Source organism: Chiloscyllium plagiosum, unplaced genomic scaffold (genome assembly GCF_037043375.1).
Source record: "Chiloscyllium plagiosum isolate Xiang-an unplaced genomic scaffold, Cpla_swu_hap1 HiC_scaffold_2, whole genome shotgun sequence".
NCBI classification, from domain to species: domain Eukaryota; kingdom Metazoa; phylum Chordata; class Chondrichthyes; order Orectolobiformes; family Hemiscylliidae; genus Chiloscyllium; species Chiloscyllium plagiosum.
This window is the reverse complement of record NW_028270140.1, coordinates 129,640,874-129,667,631: the sequence shown is the minus strand read 5'-3', so window position 1 is coordinate 129,667,631 and position 26,758 is coordinate 129,640,874. Positions and strand designations below refer to the sequence as shown.

The window sequence follows — 26,758 nt, the reverse complement described above, 5'->3', positions numbered from 1 at the left end:
AGTGGTAGAGGAGGCTAAAATAAACTGGATGTTTGCTTTAGCATAGTTTAGCAACACTATTCAAAGGAAAAAGAGTATATGAATGGGATGCATTCTGATGTGTCTCTCTCTGGAAGATGTAAATTTGCTGCATTCTGTATGCATGCCCACTTAACACACAAAATAGATGCTCATGAACTAACAAATAATAACATTATACAAGATAGTCAAAAGCAAATTATATTAACATAACTTCATCTGTCTGGGACTTGTATATAATATACATCAAATGTCCATCATGTGAATTCAAAGTTGATCATATTTGAAATTATATGCAGTGAATGGCAGCTTTACAAGGAAAGTAACCAGTAAAAGTGCAAATATTCAATTTGCTCGTATGAATTGAGATACTTCTCCCCCGCTCCCAAAACTAACTAAAAACTTTATAGACATTCCTGACCATCTACCAATAAAGAATTGCACTACATCCTTAAGTGATGCCGACACATATCAAAGCAAAATCAGCTCCAGTTCATCACCTATCCACACTGCTGTAGTGGATGCAAGGACGAAATAATAACAAATCCTGAGCCAAATATATTTACGGTTCACAGACTAAACAAAGATATAGTCGTCCTTTATCTTTAAAGGATGACTGGCAATTATGTAAAATGTATTTTGAAGAGTTTAATTGTTTAAAATTAAAATGTACAGTGAAGTCAAATTTTAGTACAATGGCTTGAGATGCCTATTTAACATGTATATTGACAGATTGATAATGATGCATGCATTATTGCTAGGTAACCATTATCTGTCTTTATTATAGGAGATTCATTTCTAGAATTAAGTGGTTTCTAAACTAACTGTGGATCAGTCATTTGACCATTATATCTTTGCATTCTAGACACTTCTCTCAGTTCTAGCTTTTATCAAACTACAGCACACAATGCAGCAGTTCAAGATGTACCTCACCACCACCTTAGAGGGCAACAATGGACAGGCAGTAAATGCTAACCAGCCTCCCATCATCCCTCACCAATGTTAGACAGCAAGGTGGATTTTATGATAGTTTTCAGTCTTATATTCAGGAGTTAGCTGCTAAAACACCAATTTCACAATTAATGGTTTGTTTGGAATGTGGCCAACAGCAGCCTCAGCTTACAGTTGGAGCTCCTCATCACCAATTCACCATCACCATGGCATTTCTGCCTGCAATCAGCAACAAGTAGGGGTCAGTCTTACGAAACCTTTAATGGCTTCTAAAGAACTATCTTGTATATCAGGTAGGCAGGCAGGAGGCTGGAAGAACTCAGCAAGCCAGGCAACATCAGGTGGGCAAGTTAACATTTCTAATGTACCCCTTCTTCAGGAGTGGAGGTGACGCAAGGGAAGCTGCAGATAAAGGGGATGGGGACGGGCATGGTGGTGAGGTGGGGATAGGTGGAAACAGATCAAGGGTATGAACTGGTTGGTCGATGGGAAAGATGAATCTGGTAGGTGGCTAAGATGAATGGACAGGAGGGTGAGGGGCTTGGAAGGAAGGGAGGTCATTTGAAACTGGAGAACTCAATGTGGACTCCTCTGGGCTATAGGCTGCCCTGGCAGAAGATGAGGTGTTGGTCCTCCAATTTGCCGTTTGATTTGTTGTGGCAATGAAAGAGACCAAGGATGGTCATGTCGGAAAGGGAGTGAGAAGGGGATTTAAAATGGGCAGTGACTGGGAGGTCTAGTCAGCCTCTGCAGGCCCAGCTGAGATGCTTGGTTTTCATTTGGCCTTCCCGATGTAGAGAAGACCACATCGGGAGCAGCGAACACAGTAAACTAGGTTGGAAGAGAGGCAGGTGAACCTCTATCTCACCTGGGACTGTTTGGGGCCCTGGATGGAGGTTGGATAGGAGCGGAGGGGGGGTATAAAGCTAGCAGGTTTGCATCTTTTCTGGTTGCAGGGAAGTTACCTGGGGGTTTGGGGATTAGTGGGTAGAGTGCCGCAAACCAAGGATTGGCAAAGGGAACAGACATTGCAGGGGGGGAGGGGGAGGGGGAGGGAGAGGGGAAGATGTCCTTGGTGGTGGGGTCTCAGAGTTGGCAGAGGTTTTTGAGGATGATTCATTGTTTGTGAAGACTGGTGGGGTGGTAGGTGAGGACAAGGAGTTGCTGTCTTTATTGCATGGGAGGGGGTAGAGAATTTAGAGCAGTGGAATGGGTATAGAGATGATGCGATGGAGGGCTGTCTGGATGATAGAGAAGGGGAAAGAGGATCATTCAAAATAGGTAGATATCTGGGATGCTTGAGATTGTCACATTGCTCGGACAAGGAGACATTCCAGAGGTGAAAGAATTAAGAGAATAGGATGGAGTTCATGCAGAACACTGGGTGGGCGGAGGTGTAGTCCAGGTAGTTGAGAGGGTCCGTGCTTATAGTAAATGCCCGTCTGGAGACTGTTGCCAGAGATGGAATCAAACAGGTCAAGAAAGGGGAGGAAGGTGTCCCAGACAAGCCAAGTGGATTTGAGGATAGGGTGGAAGTTGTGGGCGAAGTCGATGAACTGTCCCAGTTCAGCCCCAGTTTATGCGCAGGACACTACACCAATGCAGTCATTGAAGTAACAGTGGAAGAGTTGTGGCACAGTGGCATACAAATTATAGCCCAGAATACTTTCCATAGCTAAATTGGCCAGCCAGCCACTTAAAGGACTCAGCATTTTTCCCAAAGACGACAAAAATCTGGAAAATTCCACTCACTAACAAATAAAAAAAAACTTTGCATAACTTTGCTATTAAAATGCATATCTGATAAATAGTTGATTTAAATGTAAAGCAACTAAATGGAGACATTTTCCTGCATTAAAAAGATATAGAAATGCAGGTTGCTGCATATTAAATGACACCCTGTACTAAGCATTGTCTGGAAAAGCACAGTAGTTAAGTGGATTATAATTTAAATGACAAGATTCATAATACAGTAAACAGCCTAATACAAACAAAAATTTCAGGTGTTATTGCATTTTCTTCTGAGTATAACAGTATAGTATCAATTTGTTTATTTCAGTCATGTAATATACCTGAACAAGAAAAGGACACCATTCTTAGTAATATTCAGCATCCATATAAATTTCAGAAACGTTTAGATATCAAATAAGAGTCCTGGTATTGAGGTTTTAACATTAAAAATTAAAATTTCCATTATCATCAGCTGAAAATTATACGGAATTAGGCTCTCGATATTTCCAACATAGCAAAAATCAAAGTATGCATTTTTTTTAGTAGAACAATGCAGCCCTGTACAAATTTGACATCCCAACTCAAGGAGTTTGTATTCAAGATGCAAGTTCATAATTATTGATAAGGCAGCAGTGGTCAAGCTCACTCATCCTCTCCAGAAAATACAGAAGAAAAAAAATGCACAGATCAACTTACAACCACAACAAAAAAAACCCTCACAGAAGTCAAGAATACTTTGTAATCAGAGTTTAAAGTTATGCTTGTCTCTTAAGAATACAGGGAGAATTAAGATAGTGACAAAGGAAAATATTTAAAATATAACCCTAAAAATCTGTTTCCTAATTAAGAATTCAGTCTTACCCATTATGTGAAATGTCTAATTACACTCTCCAGAGTCATTTGATTAAAACTCAAGTTCAAAAATGGCAATACAACCATGGAACTAGATCTGGCCTCTTTAAAATTGCATCTGAACCTGATAATGCAGCAGCCTTTCAGTAGCACACCAAAATATCATCCTGTTTTAGGTACTCAGGTTTATACAGCCAAGCTACTGCTGACATGACTAAATTAACGTACAGCATTGGACATTTTAATATGCTGGTGAGACATGTTAACACATTTGAAAGACAATAAAGCTAATTGTTTTTCAGCATCTACATTTAATCACTCACTGGATTACTTTGTAATTATCAAAAAATTAATTATATTTGAACACAGATTTTCATACACACAAAACAATGCAAGATCCTCAAACACGATTATGTCAAACAAAATAAAAACAAATTGCTGGAGAAACTCTGTAGGTGTGGCAGCGTTTGTGGGAAGAATGTCCACTAAGTTGCTGAATTTCTCCACATCACCAGTTCTTTGATGTTTTATTTATCGAAAGAAGCTCAGTCATTAAAACTTGCTAAATTGCTTTTAACAGTGAAATTCAAAACCAACTCACTTTTCAAAATTTAACATTGTGAAGATATTGTATTCAACAATTCAACTGAACAGACTTTAGAAATGTATTCATGCCGTCAAAATAACCAGCAAAAATTCTATGATTATGTTGATTAAAGTACTTATTGCTCTTCAGGCAAGTAAGGTATTGGAAGCTGTAGGTTGCAGTTAATTCTGGAATAAATTGAAGAAATTGTTTAGTTTCACATTTCCAAAGGAGTCTTAACAACTAAAGTAAAGCTCTTTTGTTAGCATTGAAATAATGCAAGGGATTTGCTTTTTCTCATTGCAAGCCTCTGTACTTGTGCTGGACTCAAATTCGAGTGCCACTTTATGGTTGACTCTAGTGAGTATCTGCATGATCTCCAGTTCCTTGCCTTGCCTATCAAGTACATGGCATAACGACTGAATAAACCATGAACCATTGCCTGTATTTCGCCAAGAGTAATAGCCTGGAAAAGATAAAATAAAATGTCACAAGTATTTAAGACTTGCATTAAAAAGCTTTTTAAAATCAAAATTTAGTATCTATGTTAACAACATACACTTGGAGTTTGTCATGTGATTATTCCAGCATCTGCAACACTTAGTATTTAAAATATCTTAACTCTCTTTCCCTTAAAATACTAGGTCTCACATATTGTTAACTAGATGGCGGACTAAGATGGCAATGGCTGAGGCCAAGTGGATGATAAAGGAGACGACATTCAGTGGTAGTGGCAGCAATGCCAGAATGAGGCAAATGCAGCTGCACCCTAGTGCAAGGTCAACTGGCAAGTGCCGGTGCCGGGGCTGAATTCCCTGACCCATGGGCTGAGCTGAGGCTCCAGGTCTACAGCTAGACACAGGCACTTGAACAGGCGTTAGCATCAGCTGAATGGACAGCAGAGGACCATTTCAACTGAGGTCAGCCAGCATTGTCTGGCTGAAGGTCAGTCAGAACTCCAGATATATGGATCCAGCTCCGATGCAAAAATTGCAGGAGTGGCAGTAGCAGATGCCTATAACGACACCCAGAACCCTTAGAGTCGCAAGCTGTGTCAAGCAGAGTAGCAGAAGAGGAAGAAGGGGAGAAGAAGATAAACTCTAGTTTAGATAGAGAAAAAGAAAGAAAAAAAGCCCAGGAGGTGGGAGGAGTGTGGAAGGGAGAGAAGAGGAGAGGGCCTCCCAATTCCTAGTCTCTCCTTGACTTCCCATCTCCATTTGGGTATTCCCCACCAATCCCTCTCCCCACTACTGAAACCCACTTTAAAATCACACGCACCTCCGTGTGTATGCAGAGTGATGCATTTGCACATGACATCCCGTGTAAAGTATACAGGGTGACAATGTACAGTCAACAGTGCTTGGAACAGTGAAATCCTGAATGAGTGCACATGCCCCGTAGTTGAGTGTCAGCATACACTGCCTTTTTAGAATCTATTAAGTAATAATGTGTGATATATGGAAAGTTAAAATGAAAACCATCAGTCAACATGATTTTACGAAGAGCAAATTGCAAATGACTAATTTGCTATAGTTCTTTGAAGATGCAACAAACAAAGTGGAAAATGGGGATCCTGTAGATGAAACATATCCGGACTTCCAGAAGGCATCTGATTAGGTTGTGCACTAAAAACATACATATACAGGATCACACAAGATTATTGATAATTTATTAGCTTGGATAGAGATTGGCTTAACAACAGAAAGCAGTCATAGAATCATGCCACAGGGTTCAGTCCTCAGGTCCCAATGATGTACAATCTAAATTTGTGACTTGGATACAGGGTTAGAAGGTACCATAGCCAAATTTGCAAATGACAGAAAAATAGATAGAAAAGTAAATTGTAATAAATGAATAGGGACAGATTAGATGAATGGGCCAAAACTTTGGCAGATAGATTTTAACATGGACAAGCCAGAGGTTATAATTGAGAAAAATAGAAAAGCAATTATCTAAATGGAGAGAAACATCAGTGATTTCGGTTTCCTTATGCATGAAAACTAGTATGCAATTACTAGTATACAATTAATGCAAATGGAATCTTGGCATTTATTGCTAAAGGGATAGAGTATAAAAGCCAGGAAATATTGCTGCAACTGTCTAAGGCATTAATGAGATTACACTTGACGCGATGCTTCCAACTTTGGTCCCCTTATCTGAGAAGGGATGTAGTTGCATTGGAGACAGTTCAGAGGAGGTTCACTAGATTGATTCCAGAGATGAAGATCTGACTTTTAAGAGAGATTGAGCAGTTTAACCCTATAAGAATAATGAGGAGATCGAATTGAGGTCTACAAGATGCTAAAGAGGACTGACAAAGTAGATGTATAGAGGAGGTTTCCTCCTGCGGGAAAGTCTAGAATGAGAGGCCATAAGTTTAGGACAAGATGAGAAATTTCTCCTCTCAAAGGGTCATGAATCTGTGGAACTCATGACCCTGGACTGCAGTGGATGCTGGCACAGTGAATAAATTTGAGGAGAAGACAGATAGGGTTTTTAAATCAGTAGCGGGTTAAGGGCTAATGGCAAGTAAGTTCAGGTCAAGCTGAAATCAGTTATGGTTGTATTAAATGGCAGAGGAGACGAAAGAGGCTGAATTGTTGCTCCTAGTTCTCATGTTGCTGTTATGATGGAGGCTCGTGGCATGTTGTCTAAAAATTTGGCTCCTAAAAAGGAACATACCCATGTATAGCTTCAAATTTGATTTGCATTTCTATATTGTGCACGTTAAGAATGATGTTATTAATTTACTGAGATTAGAAAATGATAAAGATTGCCCAAAATTTTGTACACGTACATTGAAATTAGGTTTTTAAAGAAACCTGCAAGGCTCACTCTTAGCATTTTTGCAAACCATCAAATCTTCCTCCAACAATCATAAATCTTACATAGGAATAGTCTCCAGTGAATGTGGATTGTTCTTGATCATTTTACATTCAATTGACCACCTAGCGGAAGCCTGAACGATTAGTTTCAATACCAGAACAATGCTTTTTCACTCACCAGGTGCTGTAGAATAAGCATACAGGAAGTCAGCCTCTATAGGTATTTTTTTCAGGGAAGTACTTTTTTCATCTACAACACTGTCAGTCTCAACACCTCCATCAAATTCATTTCCTCGACAAGCCTAAAATTTAGAACAGAAAAGCACAAAAAACAACTTAAACATGACATTAAAATCAGTTAAGGAAACAAATAGCTTGCTGCATTTTGATAACATTTTCCACAGTTCACTTGAGCATCAACTTGGGACCCACATTATGCTGAAAATGTTGAATTCTGCTGAAAGAGGTTTACAGTTAAACTGATTATTCCTTGCTTAAAAGTCTAGGCAGATTATTAAACAGTTAAGTCTCTAATTGTGCCTCATCTGCCCTCACTCAACATCCACTTTTCAGCAATATTCACAGTGAAGAACAGACTTGCAATTCTAGTATTTGGGAATCTTAATGCAATTGCAGAATTTAATTTTGAAAAGCACAGCAGTTCAGGCAGCATCCAAGTAGGAGAATTGACATCACGGGCGTAAGGCCTTCATCAGGAATGAGAAATCAGGAATTTAGTTTGACAGCTTCACGTTGTAATGCCGTACACCAAGCATGCTTGACAAAATAAATTTACTTTATCACACCAACTGAATATTTTCAGGATGGTTTAATGCATTTTTTCATTAGTATTGACTTGTCTCAGAGTCAGAAGACATTGGACTCCAGCCTCATTATGGAGGGGGTACATTGGTTTATCATGTCATTTGAAAATCTGTCAAAGCATGCTTAGAAAAATAAAGCATCAATTCATTTCAGCTGTGCATAAGTTAGATGCTGAATTTGACCACTTAACTGATCCATGCTACAAATTTTAAACAGCTGACTATAAATTTCACAAGAATATTTTGAAAATGACAGCACAACATTGTTACATGCTTTATCTTCCATCCTACAGCAATGGAAAATGAAAATTGTCCAGAAAAACTAAACGTATTTAATCTAGCAGATTTGTTATGTAATAATACACAAAGCTTCAAAACAGCATTGTTGCATTAAGAATCCCCAAGGAAATATACAGATCTGTACCAAAGACTGAACCTCAACTAGATTCAGTGAAAGATTAAGTTTACCAACATCTCAGTGGAATAAATCATCAAATGGATTCCACAGAATCCTACAAACATGTCTATATCAGAGACTTGTTAAGTCAATAGACAGCATGCCAATAACAGATTTCAATATCCAGCCTTGCCTCATATCACCCAATACCTTTAGGGAAGCAAAAGTCCATCAATCTCAGATTTTGTATTTAAAATTGATTTAGTATAAAGTGTAATTTACAGAAGAGAATTCCAACTTCTATCACCTTTGCTTTGTCAAAGTGCTTCCTAATTTCACTCCAGACAGATTTAGTTTTAAATTTAAAAATTAAACTCTGCCAGGTCACTTAAAGCAGCAGAAATAATTTGTTTACTCTGTTTATTCACTTTCATATATTGAAAACTTAATTACAGTTAATATAACCTCACTTTCATGCAATCTTGTCTTGTATCATCATCATTGGGAATCTATATAATATCCTAAGTACATGCAGTACTTCCACTTAGACCAACATATCCTAAGATGTGGTCTAACCTGGGCTTGTCAGAGTGGCAGCATGACCCCTAGCCTGAAACATGCTTTTAAAGGTCAAGATTGGATGACCTCATTATTTGCCTATATCAATATCTACCCAACTATTTTAAGCATTCACTTCATTCATTTGTAATTGCATGCTTTCATCACTACACACATGACACAAAACATCAAAAAACTTGCATACATAGCTTTCTATCCCCTTATCTAATTAATACACAAAATGTGAAATGCCAAACAAAGATATTTGTTAGAATGGTTGGCTCAATGTACTCCACTGTTTCCTTAATTTCCTCAGCTGGCCAATAATTTACCTTCACTTCCATAAGCCTCAACTTTGACTTTGAGCCCACGTGCTTTAGAAGTCTGCTGAAACAATATATGTGCTATATATACAGAAATGCGCTACAATCAATTTTTTGAACAGGTCATATTATTCAGTGACCATTTCACTAAAAAGACTAATAATGAATGTTCAATAGCAACATGCAACCATAAGTTCTTTATCTTAGATCCTCAGCAATAATTCAAATAATTTACAGTGGAATTTAAACAAAAAAAAAACAGGGCAAACTCCCAGATCTTAGCGGATAAACCCAAGTTAGCTGATAAGTAAAATCAGGAGCCAACCAGGCATTCAGTACAGGGTTTACAGCAACCAGAATGTCATTCATTCCTGCCAGCTTCTGCCAACTGAATGGTGCAGTTCTGAAAGAAAACACTCGCTCACAATTCCCAGAGATGCAACCAAGTAAGCTAGTGGATCAAGATTCCTTCAACTATAAACCTAAAACCAACATGTGGAACATTCAACTAAATGCACAAATGGAACCAATTCCATGGTATTAATGTGGTAATTGTTCCCAGGAAGACTTGCTACAAAGTAAATCCCAGGCCAGTGAATCTAATAAAAGATAATTAGGTGTAATTTATTATTGGGAGGTGAATACGAACAATATCCTCGGCAAATCAATGGTACCTTCAATAGAACAATACCGAAGAAACTCAGTAGGTCTGGCAACAACTGTGGATAGAACAAGAAAGTTGATGCTTTGAGTCATCTATGACTTTCCTTTGGAACCAGTGGTACCTTCTGCTAGACGAAATAGGTTATACTACTTTTCTTATGCATGTGCTTATTGTCCAAGAAAAGATGTACTGTCAAGTCAATTCTGATGCTCAGGAAAATTTAACAAAAGATGCCAGGCAGCTCATGAATTTATGATTAAACTCAACAATGACTAATTCAAAAAGTATCCTGAATGTCACTTTTAAATCATTTAACATAGCTCAATGTTGAAAGAATACAGAAATGGCAAGATAGCAATGATAATTAATAAGCAACACTTTTGGAAAATAAAGAAATGAATTAACCTGTACAATGGAATGCAAATACCAAAGTTGGGCCAAATGTGAGCTATAAGGGCACCACTCTAATGTTTGATGCAGAGTACTGAAAGATCTACTAGTCAAAGAGACACTATAAATTGATGTACAAGCACATTAAAAGTTGTTGATGACAGTTATTGGTAATCAACCTGTTCAGACATGTTATGACAGATCGCTAGGTCAGGTGAATCTGGACCCTTTGCCCAGAGATAAGGGCTCTTGTGCAGTTAGTGTCCCCGATGAACAATTTGGTCAGTTAGGAATCTCAGCTAAATTGCAGCTTGATATAGTACTTTATGGGTGGCACGGTGGCACAGTGGTTAGTACTGCTGCCTCACAGTGCCAGAGACCCGGGTTCAATTCCCGACTCAGGTGACTGACTGTGTGGAGTTTGCACATTCTCCCCGTGTCTGCGTGGGTTTCCTCCAGATGCTCCGGCTTCCTCCCACAGTCCAAAGATGTGCAGGTCAGGTGAATTGGCCATGCTAAATTGCCCGTAGTGTTAGATAAAGGGGTAAACGTCGGGGAATGGGTGGGTTGCGCTTCGGCGGGTCAGTGTGGACTTGTTGGGCCGAAGGGCCTGTTTCCACACTGTAAGTAATCTAATCTAATCTAATCTTCCTCAAACAGAGGGAACTAGCTGCATACTACCTCCGGGGCCAAGTTGGGGCATCTTCTCCTAGCTATCATAGAAAATACATGCAGACAACTATAATCTAGTTTTAAAGCATAAACAAGTTACACCTAATACTCTGTGCAGAATCAGGGAATGGATCCTGCAGATAACAAAATTAAAGGTAGTGCTAGAATGGGAATCCCTTATCCAATGGATCCAGAGGTACTGTGCGATCTGTTGGGACTTGTCAATTAGGAAAACAAAAGATCATGTCTGACCGACCTCATGAGTACACAGATCCACGGACAGCAGATCCACAGATCCACGTATGACGAGGATCACACATACATATTTTAATTCTTACCTGTATAAAGAACAGCTTTGGTTTGCCAACCAAAGATCTGCATCGATCTCCTCGAAAGATACTGGTGAATTTTTTAATTTCTTCAGCACCATCTGTTCCATACAGTAACCCTTCATCTCCATGACTAAGGAAAATACAAACAAATGAAGCCATTTGGCTGTGATCTCTCTCGGCAGCTAGCAACACAAAAAAAAAGGAATGAAGAATTTAAATGCAAGATAGCATGATGACACCAGCTTCATAGAGGTTTAAATGTGAAGTCAATTTCATAAGAACTAACGTTTTATTTAGAACAATCCAACTATTTCACAACCTAAAATTGCAACATCCTCATGATTTGCAGTAATACTGCTAATCCATCACTGTTACTAGGTCAAAAATCTATAATTCGCCTTCTATCAGTACTCGAGGTGTATTTATATCAAATGCACTGAAATGGTTTAAAAGTGACACCATGTCCATGAAGGCAATTAGGAACCGGCAATAAACACTGACCACTAATACTCATACCCATGAACAAATTTAAACTTACTTCTTTAAAATGATGGATGCCTCTATTAGCCTTTATATTGAGAAAAAGAATTAAAGGAAAAATAATTAAAAACAATTTTATATCTAAATAAAAAATAATACGTGGTGCCTATTTTCCTCTTCATTTTTCTTAATTTGTGGCCATTTCAAATTGATGACCCTTTTCAACTCACTGCCCAACCAGATATCATTTACATCCATCAAAATACTTTGTAATTTTGAATACTACATTAAAATCTCTTAGCTGCTCTGTTCCAATAGCCTCAGCATACCATCGTGATTCAACTAAATGTTTCCTCTGACTACAGCTTGATGAATTGTAAGTTATCAAGCATATTGATCAAACTGTATCCAGGTTAATTTCTGCAGATGGTTTATAAAGTAATAGATTTTTGAAGTTTAATCAACATATGTTCTTGTATTTTTTAACAAACACTTACCTCTGTGCAATATTTCAAACATTTCATTGCATGTTTTATCATTATAAACCATAATATCATAGCCCAGATTTTTGAATGTCTTGTTCAGTTTAGCCGCATCTTCATCCGTACCATTACGTTTATTCATGCCTACAAAACAATGGAAGGTTATTAATAAAAAATAAATTTTACTTTCCTCATCAATTTTCCTTCCAGCCATTAACTGAACAATGGCTCCCAGTTCTAAAAGTGACAATTGATAGCCTCATAAATAATGGTCATTTGCCCATAACAAAGGTCACTATAGATCATGAACAAACAGCACAGCTAAGGAGCTCCTATTGCATAACACTTAATCAGATAGGAATCTGAAACAGGAAGCCTACTTAGATTTACTAAATCATGCAGGTAAATTATACTGATCTTGCCCTTGACTCCGCTGCAACCCAGTTAATACCAAGCATCTTCTGCCTGTCACTTGACATAAACTTTGCATAGTATTATGACAAGTTAATTGCAAGCTTTGATAAATTACTATAAATGCATGACTATTTTGTTGTACTGTGGAGATCAAAGACCTTTAAAATATTAGTCTATAATGTTCACACAGATAAGTGTCTAGATACAAGCATTTCAGACAGAGCAATGTGTCATCTCCCAAGGGTAGCCAAAGTTGATAAACTAACACACTGGCTTTGATTCAAGTACAGCGTAAATTCTGTTCTACACAGAACACAAATTATTATAGAAGTTTTCTGTCCCAACCAATGTTAGTGCTCATTTTCTATACAAGCATATGTTTAAAAAAAAAGGCAAAAAAAAAAAAATTACCTGTCACTGGATGGAAATTCTTATTGTTGAAGATAAGACACATGCCAATTTGCTTGTAGTTCATGTTATATTTTATATACTGGTCAGGTACCGCATCCACTGCCAGAGTATCATCAGCCAGTTGTTTTTGGCTTCTGAGGAATATAAATCTGTTTCAGTGTATAATAAAATTTGACAAACATTTGACCAAAACACATCTTTGCAATTTCAAAACAGAAATAAAACCAAAACAAAGCATACTCAATTTCAATTTAAATCATGGATGAGTGTTCCTTTTTGAATGTTCTTGTTCTGGTCTTAGTACAAAGGCTTGGAGAAGACAGTTTAGGTGATAAATAAGAGTTGGGTGTGAAAAATATTTACAAAATATTGTCCAAAAGTAGTCAAACAGTACAATGCTGTTACTACTTTAAATTCTCCTAAAGGAAAACAGATTTAGATTTCATATTGAAAGTTTCATTTCCTAAATTCTTGATACATCTTTTCCTTTTGACATTGTTCATCTGCTCTGTTGGCTATCTACAACATTTCGCATCTTCTCTCTAGATACTACAGAAGGCAATGCTCCCAATATTCCAAACTGAAAAACTAATACTTCTTTACTCTCCACAGTTGCAACCTGACCTGATTAGACTTTCCACATTTTGCTGTTTCAACTCAATTTTGACATAATGCTTTGAAATGATTTAGCAGGGCTCTGACTTGGTTGCAACCAGCTCCAGCAATCCTGAGTGAGCTTCTACCAGGAAACAAAGTTAATATCAATTTTCCTAAGAAACAACTTCAGTGTGTTTGTAGCACTTTCTTTGATTACCATGATAACACACTAGATGAAGCTCTTCATTGAAGATCCATTTTGTAAAAGTGTCAGGTGTTCAGGCTACATAGACCAACTCAATATGATACTGATGCTTGGTACATCAGCTGAGCAAACACCTCAAGTGCCTGGCATTGCATCCTACTATTTTGGTCTTCAGAAACTTCCAAGGGCAGTTTAAGTGCAAGTGTTCGAGCTTCCCAGAATGTTGTTGTACATAAAAGACTTTGACTGTATCACAGAGTCAGCAGGACTATTACAATATAGAGGTCCAGTTTAGTAGGCAAACCTAATGCTCTTAATTCTCAGATTGATATTTAAAGTTTGAAGACTACATTTACTTTTGCAATTCTTGTGTGCATCTCGTCATCAATATAGACGATGAGATTGAGCAGTGTAAGCCTATACTCACTAGATTTTAGGAGAATGAGAAATCTACTTGAGGTATACAGGATACTGAAGGGTATTGATAAAATAGATGGAGAGTGGATGTTTCCTCTTGTGGGGCAATTTTGATCCACGTTTCAGGCTGTTTTTGTAAAAGAGATGAGGAAGAATTGCTTCTCTTAAATGTCTGTGAATCAGTAGAATTCACTACCCTAGACTAGATAAATTTGAGAAGTTAAGATTTAAATTAGTGATGGGTTAAAGGGTTACGGGGACAAGGCTAGAAAGTAGAGCTGAGGTCGAGATCAACTACGATCGCATTAAATGGTGGAGCAAGCTCAAGAGGCTGAATTGCCTATTCTTGCATTAGTTCTTAAAAATGTATGAGTGAGTGTGGGTACTGAGAAATAAGTGAACTCCATGCTGACAGGTTCTGGCAATAGATTGAAACGTTAGTTTTCCAGAAGGCAGATCAGAGCTTCAGTTTTTAAGTTGATCATAAAGCTGAAATTGTCACGTGTTGGAAATCAGAGCCATGGTGCATGTTATTTCAGCCTTCTAAATCTAGACTCCTTTGTGGTTTTTGTCTCCTTATTTGAGGAAAGAACATTAAAAGCAGCTCAAAGAAAGTTCATTCAACTGATTCCTAGGATGAGGGGGCTAACTTATGAGGAAGGGCTGATCATGTTGGGCCTGCAATCGTTGGAGTTCAGAAGAGGTGAGGTGATCTTTATGAAAGATCTAAAAGCCTGAGGATGAATGTTGAAAAGACTTTTCTCCTTATGGGAGAATTAGGAAATGGTTTTAAAATAAGGGGCCCCCCTATGAGGCAGATATGAGATTTCTTAAGCTGAGGGTCATGAATGTGTGGAATTCTTTCTTCCCCAAACAGAGGAGACAGGGTCAAAGTTGTACAGCACTGAAAAATATCCCTTCACCTAACTCGTCCATGCCAACCAGGTATCCTAAACTGAACTAGATGCACATGCCTGCACTTGGCCCATATTCCTCTAAACTTTCCCTATTCACACACATGCCTTTTAAGTGTTGTAATTGTACACACCCCTACCACTTCCTCTGGCAGCTTGTTCCATAAACACTAACCTCTGAAGTAGTTGCCCCTCAGGTCCCTTTTAAATCTTTCCCCTCTCACCTTAAACTTATGCCTTCTAGTTTTGAACTCCTCTACCCTTAGAAAAAGACCTAGGCTATTCACCTTATCTATACTCTACATGATTTTATAAATCTCTAGAAGGTCATCCCTCAGCCTCTGATGCTCCAGGGTAAAAAAAACAGCCTATCCAGACTCTACTTCTAACTCAAAACTTCTAAGACCTGGCAATATCCTTGTAAATGTTTTTCTGTGCCCGTTCCAGGTTAACGATATTCTTCATTTAGCAAGGTGACCAGAATTGTCGCAGTATTCTGAAAGTGGTCTCATCGATGTCTTGTACAACCACAACACGACATCCCAACTCCTGTACTTAATGCACTGACCAATGAAGACAAGCTTGCCAAACACGTTCTTCACCACCATATCTGTGATGCCACTTTCAGGGAATTGTGAACTTGCACCCCAAAGTCCCTCTGTTCAACAACACTCTCCAAAGCCCTACCATTAACTGTTAATTAACATTTAAAGAACAGTCCTTTAAAATATGACATGAGGTAGGTAATGTTTAAAACTTGAGTAAAATTCCATTGAGTGCTCTTTAGCAAAGAAAAAAATAAAAACAGGATACCTGTACCCACTAAGGTAGAAACAGTCCAATCTGGACTTTCAACTGCTAAATTCCTCCATTGGAAAATTAAATAACTGATAATATAGGAAAATATTCTACAGTAATACTAGAGTAACCAGTCTCTATGGGTGGAAGGAGTTGGATGGTGCAACTTGATGCACAGGACTACCTGCACTGATTGACGTTTGCCACTAGATGGAAGCAAGGACCTCAGTTCAACAACCACCAAATGAAGGAACAGCGCTCCGAAAGCTAATGCTTCCAAATAAACCAGCTGGACTAGACGCAGAGCCTAACAACTAAGAACATCAGGTGGGAGAGGAAATACAACTAAACAGGTGTGGAGTAAAACTTTTTAATTACTTGAAACACAAAAAAGGTGCAGTTGTAGCATGTATAAGAACACCCAGATCCCCTATGCTACACTTTGAGTATCCCTCCATTTAATTAATATTCTACTTTTTGATTCTTCCTACAAAGTGCATGGCCTCACACTTTCATACATTAAACTCCATTCGCCAAGTTTTTGCCCATTCACTTAGTATCCCACTACAAATTATTTATGTCCTCTTCATCTGTCAACCCATCTAAAGCTGGATCAGCAAATATAGATATATTACACTCTTCTCCCTTCTCCAAGTACCAGTATAGATCATAAACAGTTGAGACCCTAGGTTTGAAACTTGTGAGCACTCCACTAGGAATGTCTTTCCAACCTGAAAAAGACTTATTAATTTTGACTGTCGTCAGGCGTTAGGCTAAATGGCCTAAAGTTTCCTGCTTTGTCTCTCCCTTCTTGAACAAGGGTGTCACATTTAAAGTTTTCTAACCTGCTGCAGGTCTCCTGGAAACCAATGAGCTCTAGAATAGAGATTTAACCAATCTGTGCAGAGATTTTATGACATACTTATGGATCAGGTCAGAATTGAACTTCAATTTTCTGAATTAGGGACACTATCAAAATGTGCCAAGAGTCTTCTATTTTCTTAAAGCAGCAACAGCCATAGATCTTGTGCAAAGAACCAGCAGGGTAGTTATTTTAATTAACCTGCTCAAACATGCTACAACACATCAGGGCAGGTGAGATTTCAAATGAGCCTTGGACCTTTCAGCAGAGGTAGAAGCACTGCCATTTTGTCACAAACTCCTTAAAATTCCAGTAACTGATGTGATAGGAGTTGAACCAGTGTAGCCAGAATATTAGCCTGGGTGTCTAGATTGCTTATCTAGTGGCATGAATACTGCCTCCCTGAATATGAGTACATGTATGTGGGTTACATTGCACCAATTTCCAGGTGTACTGAAGCTCAGGACTGGAGGTCAAACCACCATTGCCAGCTGCTCCAGCAGCAGCAGCAGCAGCAATGCTAGAAGTAGCAGGTCCCTCATAGGGTAGATAGGATGAACACAGTTACACCTGGGAAGAGGCAGAAATCTCAAGTGATATAAAGGCAAAACTTCAGCCCTTTCAATATGGCTGAACACGATTGCCTGATATATTTTTGACAGGTTATTCACGACATCTGCAGTAACCTTGAGAAGAGCTGAACATGCAATGCTAATAGTTGACAAAGTGCCTATTACTGGAAGGCCACTTCCCTTGGGTCTCCACTGCCTGTCAGTTTGATGCAGGTGTTCTTAAAGGTTTGTGTGCAGAGGAAGTAAGGAAATATTTTGTGGAGGGTGAACTTAAGGCTCGGTTGAGAGAGGACAGGAGGCGGAGGGGTACTATGAGTTGCTTGATTGTGGATGCAAAGTGTCTGTTCAGAATAAATAAGGTGTCGGCAGATATCCCTGTTGTGAGGACACAGATGAAATCCCAGTAATTCTGCCTGGAGAATGGCAGGTGAATAAGGCAGCCTCCAGGGGAGGCAGCAATGCCAGGATGAGCTGGTTGCAGCTCCGCTCCAGCCCAGGGTCTTCTGGTGAGTGAGGAGCAGATCTCAGGATGACTCTCCCAGCCCAGACTCGCAGGCTGAGCCAAGGCTCCAGTTTTGCTGCTATGCCTGGGCGCCTGAACAATCAGAAGCATTGGTGAAAGGGATGGCAGGGGACCCTGACAACTGATGATAGCACCTGGAGGAAGACCGGATGGGGAAAGAGGTACGGAACCCATGCATCCAAAGATTCATGGCAACAGTTCAGATGTGACTGTTTTGATTGTGGCAGCAGTGGAGGCCTATCACTTAGACCCCAGAGCCCGTTTCAGAGCTTCAGGAGACCATTCCAGAGACTTGGGAAGATGTCAAGCAGCAACTGGAGGAACAAGATGTGCAGTATAATCCTGCATCATATTCAGTGTTTCAGAATGGCGATGTGTGGCAACACTGCGGGGAACATGTGGGAATAAAGAAACTTTTCACTTTTTTTTATACACATGTAATGATAAATCTAAATCTAGAGAAATGCGTACGCCACATTGTGAGAGAATATTGTGTCACATCTGACTTGATGCACTGTCTGTAGGTTGGATGAGAGCACGTTTCTAACTTACTTACACATCTATTTGGTTGGAAAGATGTAAAATGATTTTTTTCTCTTGTGGATGATTCCAGAACTGGGACATTTAAGGTTACGTGTCATCGTTTAGGACAAAGATAAAAGGTGATTTTCTTTCCCCTCACAGAATTAGGTGACTTGGAACTCTATGCTTCAGAAGATGGTAGAAGCAGAGTCACTGAAAATTCTTAAGGAGACCGACTTATTTTCTTGCCTAAGAAAAATCTAAGGTTATTAGGGTTAATAAGAATGTGGAAGTTCAAATCCAGATCAGGCATGGCAGAGCAGGCTTGAAGAGCAGAATAGCCTCCTATTTCATATGTTCGTTTTTTTTTAAATTACAAAGTTACCTTCAAACTTAATAGTACATTCAATTGTGATTACATGTTCCTCATAGGATCTATTACTATGCAATTAGTAGTTAACTTTGTGTAATAAGCTCCATCAATAAATTAGCAATAATACATTGACTTCCTCAAGATCTCAAATTCTAGTTTGTTGATGTAAAAGTGATTCAAATGCAGCATGTAATAAATATACATTTACATTACTATTGAAAAGGTACAATGAACACAGTTTATTGAACTCAAACTCATTTATACTTACAGGCTTACCTACTTAATTTAGGTAAAAGTCACTGTTCTAGGCATACTCATCTTCTGTCAGTACTAAGTTAAATATGCAATACATCTATAATAGAATATTTTTTGATGAAGATGCCACAAGTTGCATAAGGAGGTCTTAGCATTTAAGTATGATTTTTAAAAATGAAATTAAACCAACTCACCCTTCATAGACTGTACTGGATTGTGCATCAACAGTATCACCACCAGACATTGTCCTCGTATCAGCCATGGCTACTAAAATAAAAATATACTTGTTATTTCATATTTGAATAATTTTGCCCACATAATATACCATCAACAATATGCATTTGGATACGGAAAATATTGCACAATTTGAAAAAGATGAATCTTGCACAAAAACCGGAAATCCATGATCATGTTGGCTAAAAGGCTTTGAAAAGGTTGGAGCCAGAGAGATATAAAGATTGATATCATTATGCAGTTTATCAGTATGACAGATTCAGAACTGCAGAGTGTAGAGGCTTAAGGAAGTTGCAGAACAATACAATAATTCAGTTACTGGATAAGCAATCCAATTTTGGCAGTTTGAAAATACCAACCCAGTTCTTTAAAAAAATTGCTGAAAAGGAAAAACGTATGGTATCAGAAAAATGACATGCAGACATCCCTACCCAGTTTGGCCTACGTATGGCCATAAGACTGAAGGATTTAGATGTAGATCACTTGATCCTTTCAATAACATCACGGCTGATTTGATAATCCTTAATTCCATCTTCTTGCCTTATCCTCAGAACCTTGATTCCCATACCAATTAAAAATCTATCGCAGCCTCGAATACGCATAATGATCGAGCCTGGACAGCCCTCTATAGTGAAAGCCTCTCCTATCAGAAGAAATTCCTTGTGTTTTAAATGAGAAACCTATTACTCAGATTATAGTCTCTAGTTCTATACTTTCCCACAAGAGAGAAATAAGCATCTTGCATCTATCTTGTCAGGCCCCCTAAGAATCTTGTTTCAATAAAACTTCCTCTCATTTCGACTAAATTCTTCTAAATGAGTACAAACCCAATCTACTTAACCTCTCATAATAAATGCATACCCAGAATCAAATTGGTGAACTGTTTCTGGATGGACTCCAATGCCAGTATATCTTTCTTTAGATAAGCAGACCAGACTGCAGTTTGACTGCGAGTTGCACACTTTTAGAACGACCTCCTTATTTTTATACTCTTTCCTTTATTGGTCAGAGTACAGGAGTTGGGAGGTCATGTTGCAGCTGTCCAAGATATTGGTTAGGCCACTGTTGGAATAATATGTGCAATTCAGGTCTCTGTCCTATCGGAAGGATGTTGTGAAACTTGAGAGTTCAGAAAGGATTTACAAGGATGTTGCCAGGATTGGAGGATTTGAGCTATAGGGAGAGGTTGAAAATGCTGGGGCTGTTTTCCCTGGAGCGTCAGAGGCGGAGGGGTGACCTTATAGAGGTTTACAAAATCATAAGGGGCATGGATAAGATAAATGGACAACGTCTCTTCCATGGATGGGAGAGTCCAGAACTAGAGGGCATAGTTTAGGGTGAGAGGGGAAAAGATATAAGAGACACTTAAGGGGCAACATTTTCACACAGAGGGTGGTATGTGTATGGAATGAGCTGCCAGAGGAAGTGGTGAAGGCTAGTACAATTGCAACATTTAAAAGGCATCTGGACAGGTATATGAATAGGAAGGGTTTGAAGGGACATGGGCCAGGTGCTGGCAGGTGGAACTAGATTGGGTTGGGATATCTGGTCGGCATGGACAAGGTGGACCAAAGGGTCTGTATTCATGCTGTACATCCTTTGGGATGAAGATGAACATCTTATTTGCCTTTCCAACTGCCAAAAGTCTTGAGTGCTACTTTTTAGTGATTCATGCACAAGGATACTCCAAATTCCTTTATGGCACATCTTCCTGCAATCTTCCCCTATTTAAATAATAGTTCTTCTATTCTTCCTGCCCAAATGCAAAACCTTACATCTTTCCACATTATAACATGTTTGCAATGCTATCATGAAGACCTTCAGCCATTTCCTAATTCCCAATTTCCCTAGCCTTGTTTTCTAAGGGGCTTATAACAACTTTGGCCTTTTTTTTTTATAAAAAAAAAAGGATTTCTTTAAGCAGCTCTGATGATCCATTTTATGATAAACTTGCTAATTTTCCCTCAGGACTATTTTCTCCTTTTTGTTGGCTGTTAAAACTTTCCCAATCTTCTGGTTTACAACTAAAATCTCTCATCCCTATGTCATTAGCCTTAAGTTTAGCGTAATTGCTTTGACCAGAGTTTCTTACTCTTAAACTGAATGTTCAATCCTACCAAGGAAATCTCTTACTCAATTTCTTAAATCTGTCACATTACCAGATCTAAAGTAGCAAGTTTCTGGGTTGGATTCATAATATTGTTCCATGAAACTGTCCCAAATACACTGAATTCTTCCTCATGTCAATTTCCCAATGTCTAAGATGTTTGAAGTCAGCAATAATTAGCATAATGCCTTTCTTACATGCCCTTATTCTCTAGTCTTATGACAGAATTACTATTAGGGAATTTATAACTTTTTAACCACCAATACCTTTTCCTTGTTATTTTTATCTCCATCAAAATGGATTCTACATCATTTTGATCCAAGATCATTTGTCATTGTACTTAGTTCATCTCTTACTAACAATCCTCCCTTCCAACCAGTGCTTTTGAAAAGTCTCATATTCTAGAATATTTTGTTGCCTACTTTAATCTCCTTATAACCTTAAATGTCTAAGGATATGATTCCAGTCCTGTCCCAAAATGCTCAACACTTACTACGAACTAAAGTCCCCACCTGCCTTGAAGAAGACGGTTATCATCCCAGAGATAAAGAAAAATCACGTAGCGTGTCTCAATGACTACTGCACAGTTGCTCTAACATTCATAATTGTGAAGTGCTGAGAGATCAGGCATGGCTCACATCACCTCTAGCCTACCAAACTGCCTTGACTCTTTGCAATTCACTTACCATTGCTACGGGTCCACAGCAAATGCCATCTCCCCTGGTCCTATACTGATCCCTGGAACATCTGGATAACTGGGCTCCTACTTGAACGAGCCATCAATAACATAACTTTAAACAAATTCATCTGTAATATCCAAGAGCTAGGTCTCGACTCCCCCTTTGTAATAGGATCCTTGACTTCCTAACCTGTAGACCACAATTAGTGAGAATAGGTAATAACACCACCTCCATCATAATCCTCAACATTGTTGCTCCACAAGGCTGCGTATTGAGCCCCCTACTATATTCCATATAGACTCAACCATGTAGCCACATCCACTTAATAAGTTTGCTGACAACACCATTATTAAGTCAGAACTCAAAACAATGATGAGACAGAATGCAGGGAAGAGAATGAAGGCTTAGCAACATGATGTAAAGACAACAATGTCTCCATCAACTTCAGTAAAATGAAGGAGCTGGTCACTGACTTCAGTAAATGGAGCGGAGGGTACGCCTCTGTCTGCAATGGTGAAGTAGAGTTGGTTGAATGTGTCAAGCTCTTGGCAGTAATGATCAACAACAGTCTGTCGTGGTCACCCACATCAACATGACAGTCAAGGAAGCACAACGCCTCTACTTCCTCAGGAGGCTAAGAAAATTCAACATGCCCACAAAGACACTTACCATTTTTTATAGATGCATCCCAGAAACATGACAACTGTTCTCCCCAAGATTAGAGAATCATGAACACAGCACAATACATCACAAACCATCCTTCCATCCATTGACTCCATCTATATTTCCCTATCTCTGGAAAGCAACCAACATAATCAAAGACCCCTCCCACCCCAGTTATACTTTCTTTCATCAGTCAGAAAATATAAAAATTTTAAAAATTTAAAAATTTTAAAAATTTTAAAAACATGTAGAATAGATTCAAGAACAGTTTCTACAGATTCTTCCCTGCTGTTCAGACTTTTGAACGAACCTCTCAAATATTAATGCTGATCTCTCTGCACTTTGCAACTGTAAAACTGTATTCTGTACTTGGTTCTGCTACCCTCATGCACTTTGTACGGTATGATCCACCCATATAGCACACAACACTTTTCACTGTATCTTAGTACATGCAACAATAAATCAATCTTGTATTTCTTCTGATGTAAAAGAGCCAACACATTCTCAGGGCAACCAACAGGAAATACACCAACATTGTCAGCAACACCCTCTTTTGTCCCCAGAGCCTTTCCTCGAGTTTAAGATCACTCCACACAGATTTCTACCCTGTCACAGTGATGTCATTGGCAACCACTTGCGAACAACTGATTGTCCAAGGAAACCGTGTCATTTGTCATAGCTTCCATGGGTTTTTGTCTGGTTAGGTGAGCCAGATGTGAGAGAAGCATCTTCGACCACACATTTGAAAGGTGTTTCCGGGAGATGGAAGTGATCCTTGGTTTTGATTGCAGCATCCCTCTGCCAACAAAGAATCCTATTCCGTCACACAGGAGGTTCCTCCAAGTCAGTTTTTGTTTTCTGAACGATGGATCTTGGTATCAGCACAAATATCATGGTCAAATATACTCATCCTTAGATATCCAAAGGCAAATTTTGCAGGTTAGATGCAATGTTTAATCTCTACATCGATGAGCATTAGATGAGAGGGAGCTTCCCAGTTGAGGGAAACATTCCACATTTGAGAGGATTTCTCTGTTGATCTTAATGTAGTGACGGAACAGAATTTGACCTAGGATGGGATGGTAAATGATTTGAGTCTTCTTAAAGGTTGAGGCCGAGACCAATGTTTTGATATTCCTCCGCAAAGGTAGTACCAAACAGCTATCAAAGTCACTAATAACATCTGATAGAGATTGTGGCAGTGGTAACCTATAGTTCCTTGTTTAATTTGCAACTGTTGGCATGTTTCACCATACCACATTCCTCCTATCCAGCTACAAACAGAATTCACCTGCAATAGTTTTTCTTCCCATTCCCACACCAGCACCTCACTTCCCAGGGAATATACCCCTCGCACCTTTCTCTCTTATGCCTCTTAGTGACTATGTGAAAACAAAGCATCAGCTTACACAAATACACTGATAGCACCCAGCTCGAGCTCCACCACCTCTAAAGACAGCAGAGGGTTCAATAAACTGTCATGCTACTTATCCAGTACACAATATTGGATAAGCATGAATGTTTTCTCCAACTAAACATTAAGATCAAAGCTATCAGTTTCAATTTTTGCTACAAATCTGTTCCCTAGTTCAGGGAATTCCCCAACAATTGTCAGAGGCTGAACATGACTGTTCACAACCCTGATCTTGTACCTAGCCAACATCAGGTTCTGATCATATAATTGTGCCATTATTACAACCATCTATTTCCATTTCTGAAATCATTAACTCAGCTCATGTTGAAACCCACAACCTGACCTTCCTTCCCTCCAGACTTGACTATTGCAACACACCATACTAACCACACCACAAGCCAGCTTATTTTCAACCCTTTAAGTTGACCAAGGCAACATTCATTACAGAGATAATATAATACAAAGAACTGCAGACATTAAAGATCTGAAACAAATAGAAATTGCTGGAATGGATATGATATAGTTGGGAATTAGAGGGGCATGGCTGCAGGGTGACCAATGACGGGAACTGAACATTCAGTTTTTAGGAAGGACTTACAAAGAGGAAAAAGAGATGGGATAACACTGTTAATTAAGAGGCCATTATTTCAATAGCAAGGAAGAATGAGAGATCTGGTGAAGTGCAATTGGTACAGGTAGAGCTTAGAATCATCCAGAGGCAGAAACCAATAGTAGGTATTATAGATAGACTCCAAAGTTTAGTGGTAGTGTTGAGAAAGACACTAAACGGAAATAAGAGATGCAAGCAATAGAGGTAAAGCTACAATTATAGATGACTTTAATTCATGCAGAGCAGGGAGGAAAATCAGTAACAATGCCATAGAACAGGCATTCCTGAAGTATGTGCAAGCTAGTTTTCTGGATCAACACTTTGAGGAGCCATCCTAGACTTGGTATTATGTAAAGGAGAAAGGAATAAATAGCAATCTAGCTACTCGAGGTCCCTTGGGGGACAATGACCATAATATGATAGAATTCTTAATTTAGATGGAGAATAGTTAGCTGATTCAGAGACTACTGAGCTGAATTTAAATAAAGAAAACCCCAACAGTTTGAAGTGCAAACTAGCGATGATAAATTAGGGAGTACTAAAGGAAATGACAACAGATAGGCAATGGCAAACATTCAAAAGGGGGCTTGGAGCAACAATTGCTCATGCCCATCGAGCAAAGGTAGCCTGGTGATGGGTAACAAGGGAAACTAAGGATAGTATTAGGAAAGGGTGGGCAAATAGGCTAAAAAAAGGCAGCAGACTTGAGGATAGGGAGCAGTTTAGATTTAGCGAAGAAGAACAAAGTGATTAGGTGGGGAATAATAGAGTGCATGAGTAAAACTGTAGGGAACATACAAATCTTCAAACAATGCTGATCTTGTTAATGTTGATCTTGCCTAGTGCTCTGTGCGGTGTAACCTGTATGCCTCTGTCCAAGTTTCATCTTCACCTATGGTCTATATGTCCTTGCCTATGATCTGCCTATATTGCTAGTAAACAAAGCATTTCACTGTACTTACGTACACATGACAATAAATCAAGCCAAATCAAGTCAACTGATAAAATCTTCTACAAGTACATAAAGAGAAAAAGAAGAAAGAAAACAAAAGTAGATCTCTTAGAAACAGGAAAACTTAAAATTAGAAAAGAGAGAAATTGTTGATCAGTGAAATACATATCTTGCTTTAGTCTTCACAAAGGAAAATACAATAACATCCTAAAATTGTTGGGAATATAAGATCTAGCGAGAGAGGGGAACTGAAGGAAATCAATATTATTAAGCAAGTGGTATTGGGGAAACTGATAGGATTAATGGTTTATAAATCCCCAGAGCCTGATCATTTACATCCCAAAAGTAATTAAGGAAGAGGCCCCAGAAATAGTGGAAGCATTGATGTTCATCCTTCAGGATTCTATACAGTCTAAAAGGGCTTATGCCTAAAGTGTTGACTTTCCTCCTCAAATGCTGCTTTTCCAACACCACATACTTCCTATAGATTGGAGGGCAGCTAATGTAACCTCACTTTTTAAAAAAGGAGGTAAAGAGAAAACAGGGAAATATAGATTGGTTAGAATGACATCAGCAGTAGGGAAAATGCTTGAAATGGTTATAAAACATTTAAAAGCACCAGCACTTGGAAAACAGTAACAGGATCGGACACCGTCACCATGAATTTGAGATCTACTACAGTTTTGAGCATGTAACTAGAAGAGTTAATAAGAAGGACCCAGTGGATGTAGTTTACTTGAACTTTCAGAAGGCTTTCAAGAAAGTTCCACAGAAGAGATTAGTATGTAAAATTAAAGAGCATGAGATTGATTTATATTATACTTTATCTGCCAATGTGAGGTTATCACATATGAAAAACAGGAAGGCAGATTGTCTAAATCGGAATAGATTGGGAAAAGAAGAGGTAAAATAATACCTAAGTGTCCTCATACACTAATCGCTGAAAGCATGCATGCTGGTGCAGGAGGCAGGGAAGGCAGGAAATGGTATGTTTGCCTTTATAGTGAGATGATTAAGTATAGAAGCAGTGATGTGTTGTTGGAATTAAAAGGTCTTGGTGAGACAACCCTCAAGGATGATACTCAGTTTTGAACTCCTTAGCTGAGAAAGGATGTTCTGGCTAAGGAGGGACCTTACCATTAAGTGTATC

The 26,758-nt window shown here is 38.7% G+C and overlaps 1 protein-coding gene across 2 annotated transcripts in view; it reads right to left on the bottom strand.

Moving 5' to 3' along the window:
• Window positions 1-206: 206 nt before the first annotated feature.
• Window positions 207-26,758, bottom strand: part of casp3b (caspase 3, apoptosis-related cysteine peptidase b) — a 42,980-nt gene continuing 16,428 nt past the window's right edge. Inside the window, exons 2-7 of one of the 2 annotated variants that reach the window (XM_043705770.2) lie at window positions 19,143-19,215; window positions 12,911-13,044; window positions 12,101-12,229; window positions 11,130-11,305; window positions 7,142-7,265; window positions 207-4,604 (exon numbers count right to left, since the gene is read on the bottom strand). In XM_043705770.2, the coding sequence (XP_043561705.1) occupies window positions 4,375-4,604; window positions 7,142-7,265; window positions 11,130-11,305; window positions 12,101-12,229; window positions 12,911-13,044; window positions 19,143-19,210 (861 nt within the window). In that variant the 5' untranslated portion in view covers window positions 19,211-19,215 and the 3' untranslated portion in view covers window positions 207-4,374. The remainder of the gene's footprint in view (window positions 4,605-7,141; window positions 7,266-11,129; window positions 11,306-12,100; window positions 12,230-12,910; window positions 13,045-19,142; window positions 19,216-26,758) is intronic. The other variant, XM_043705779.2, reaches the window with a different exon arrangement.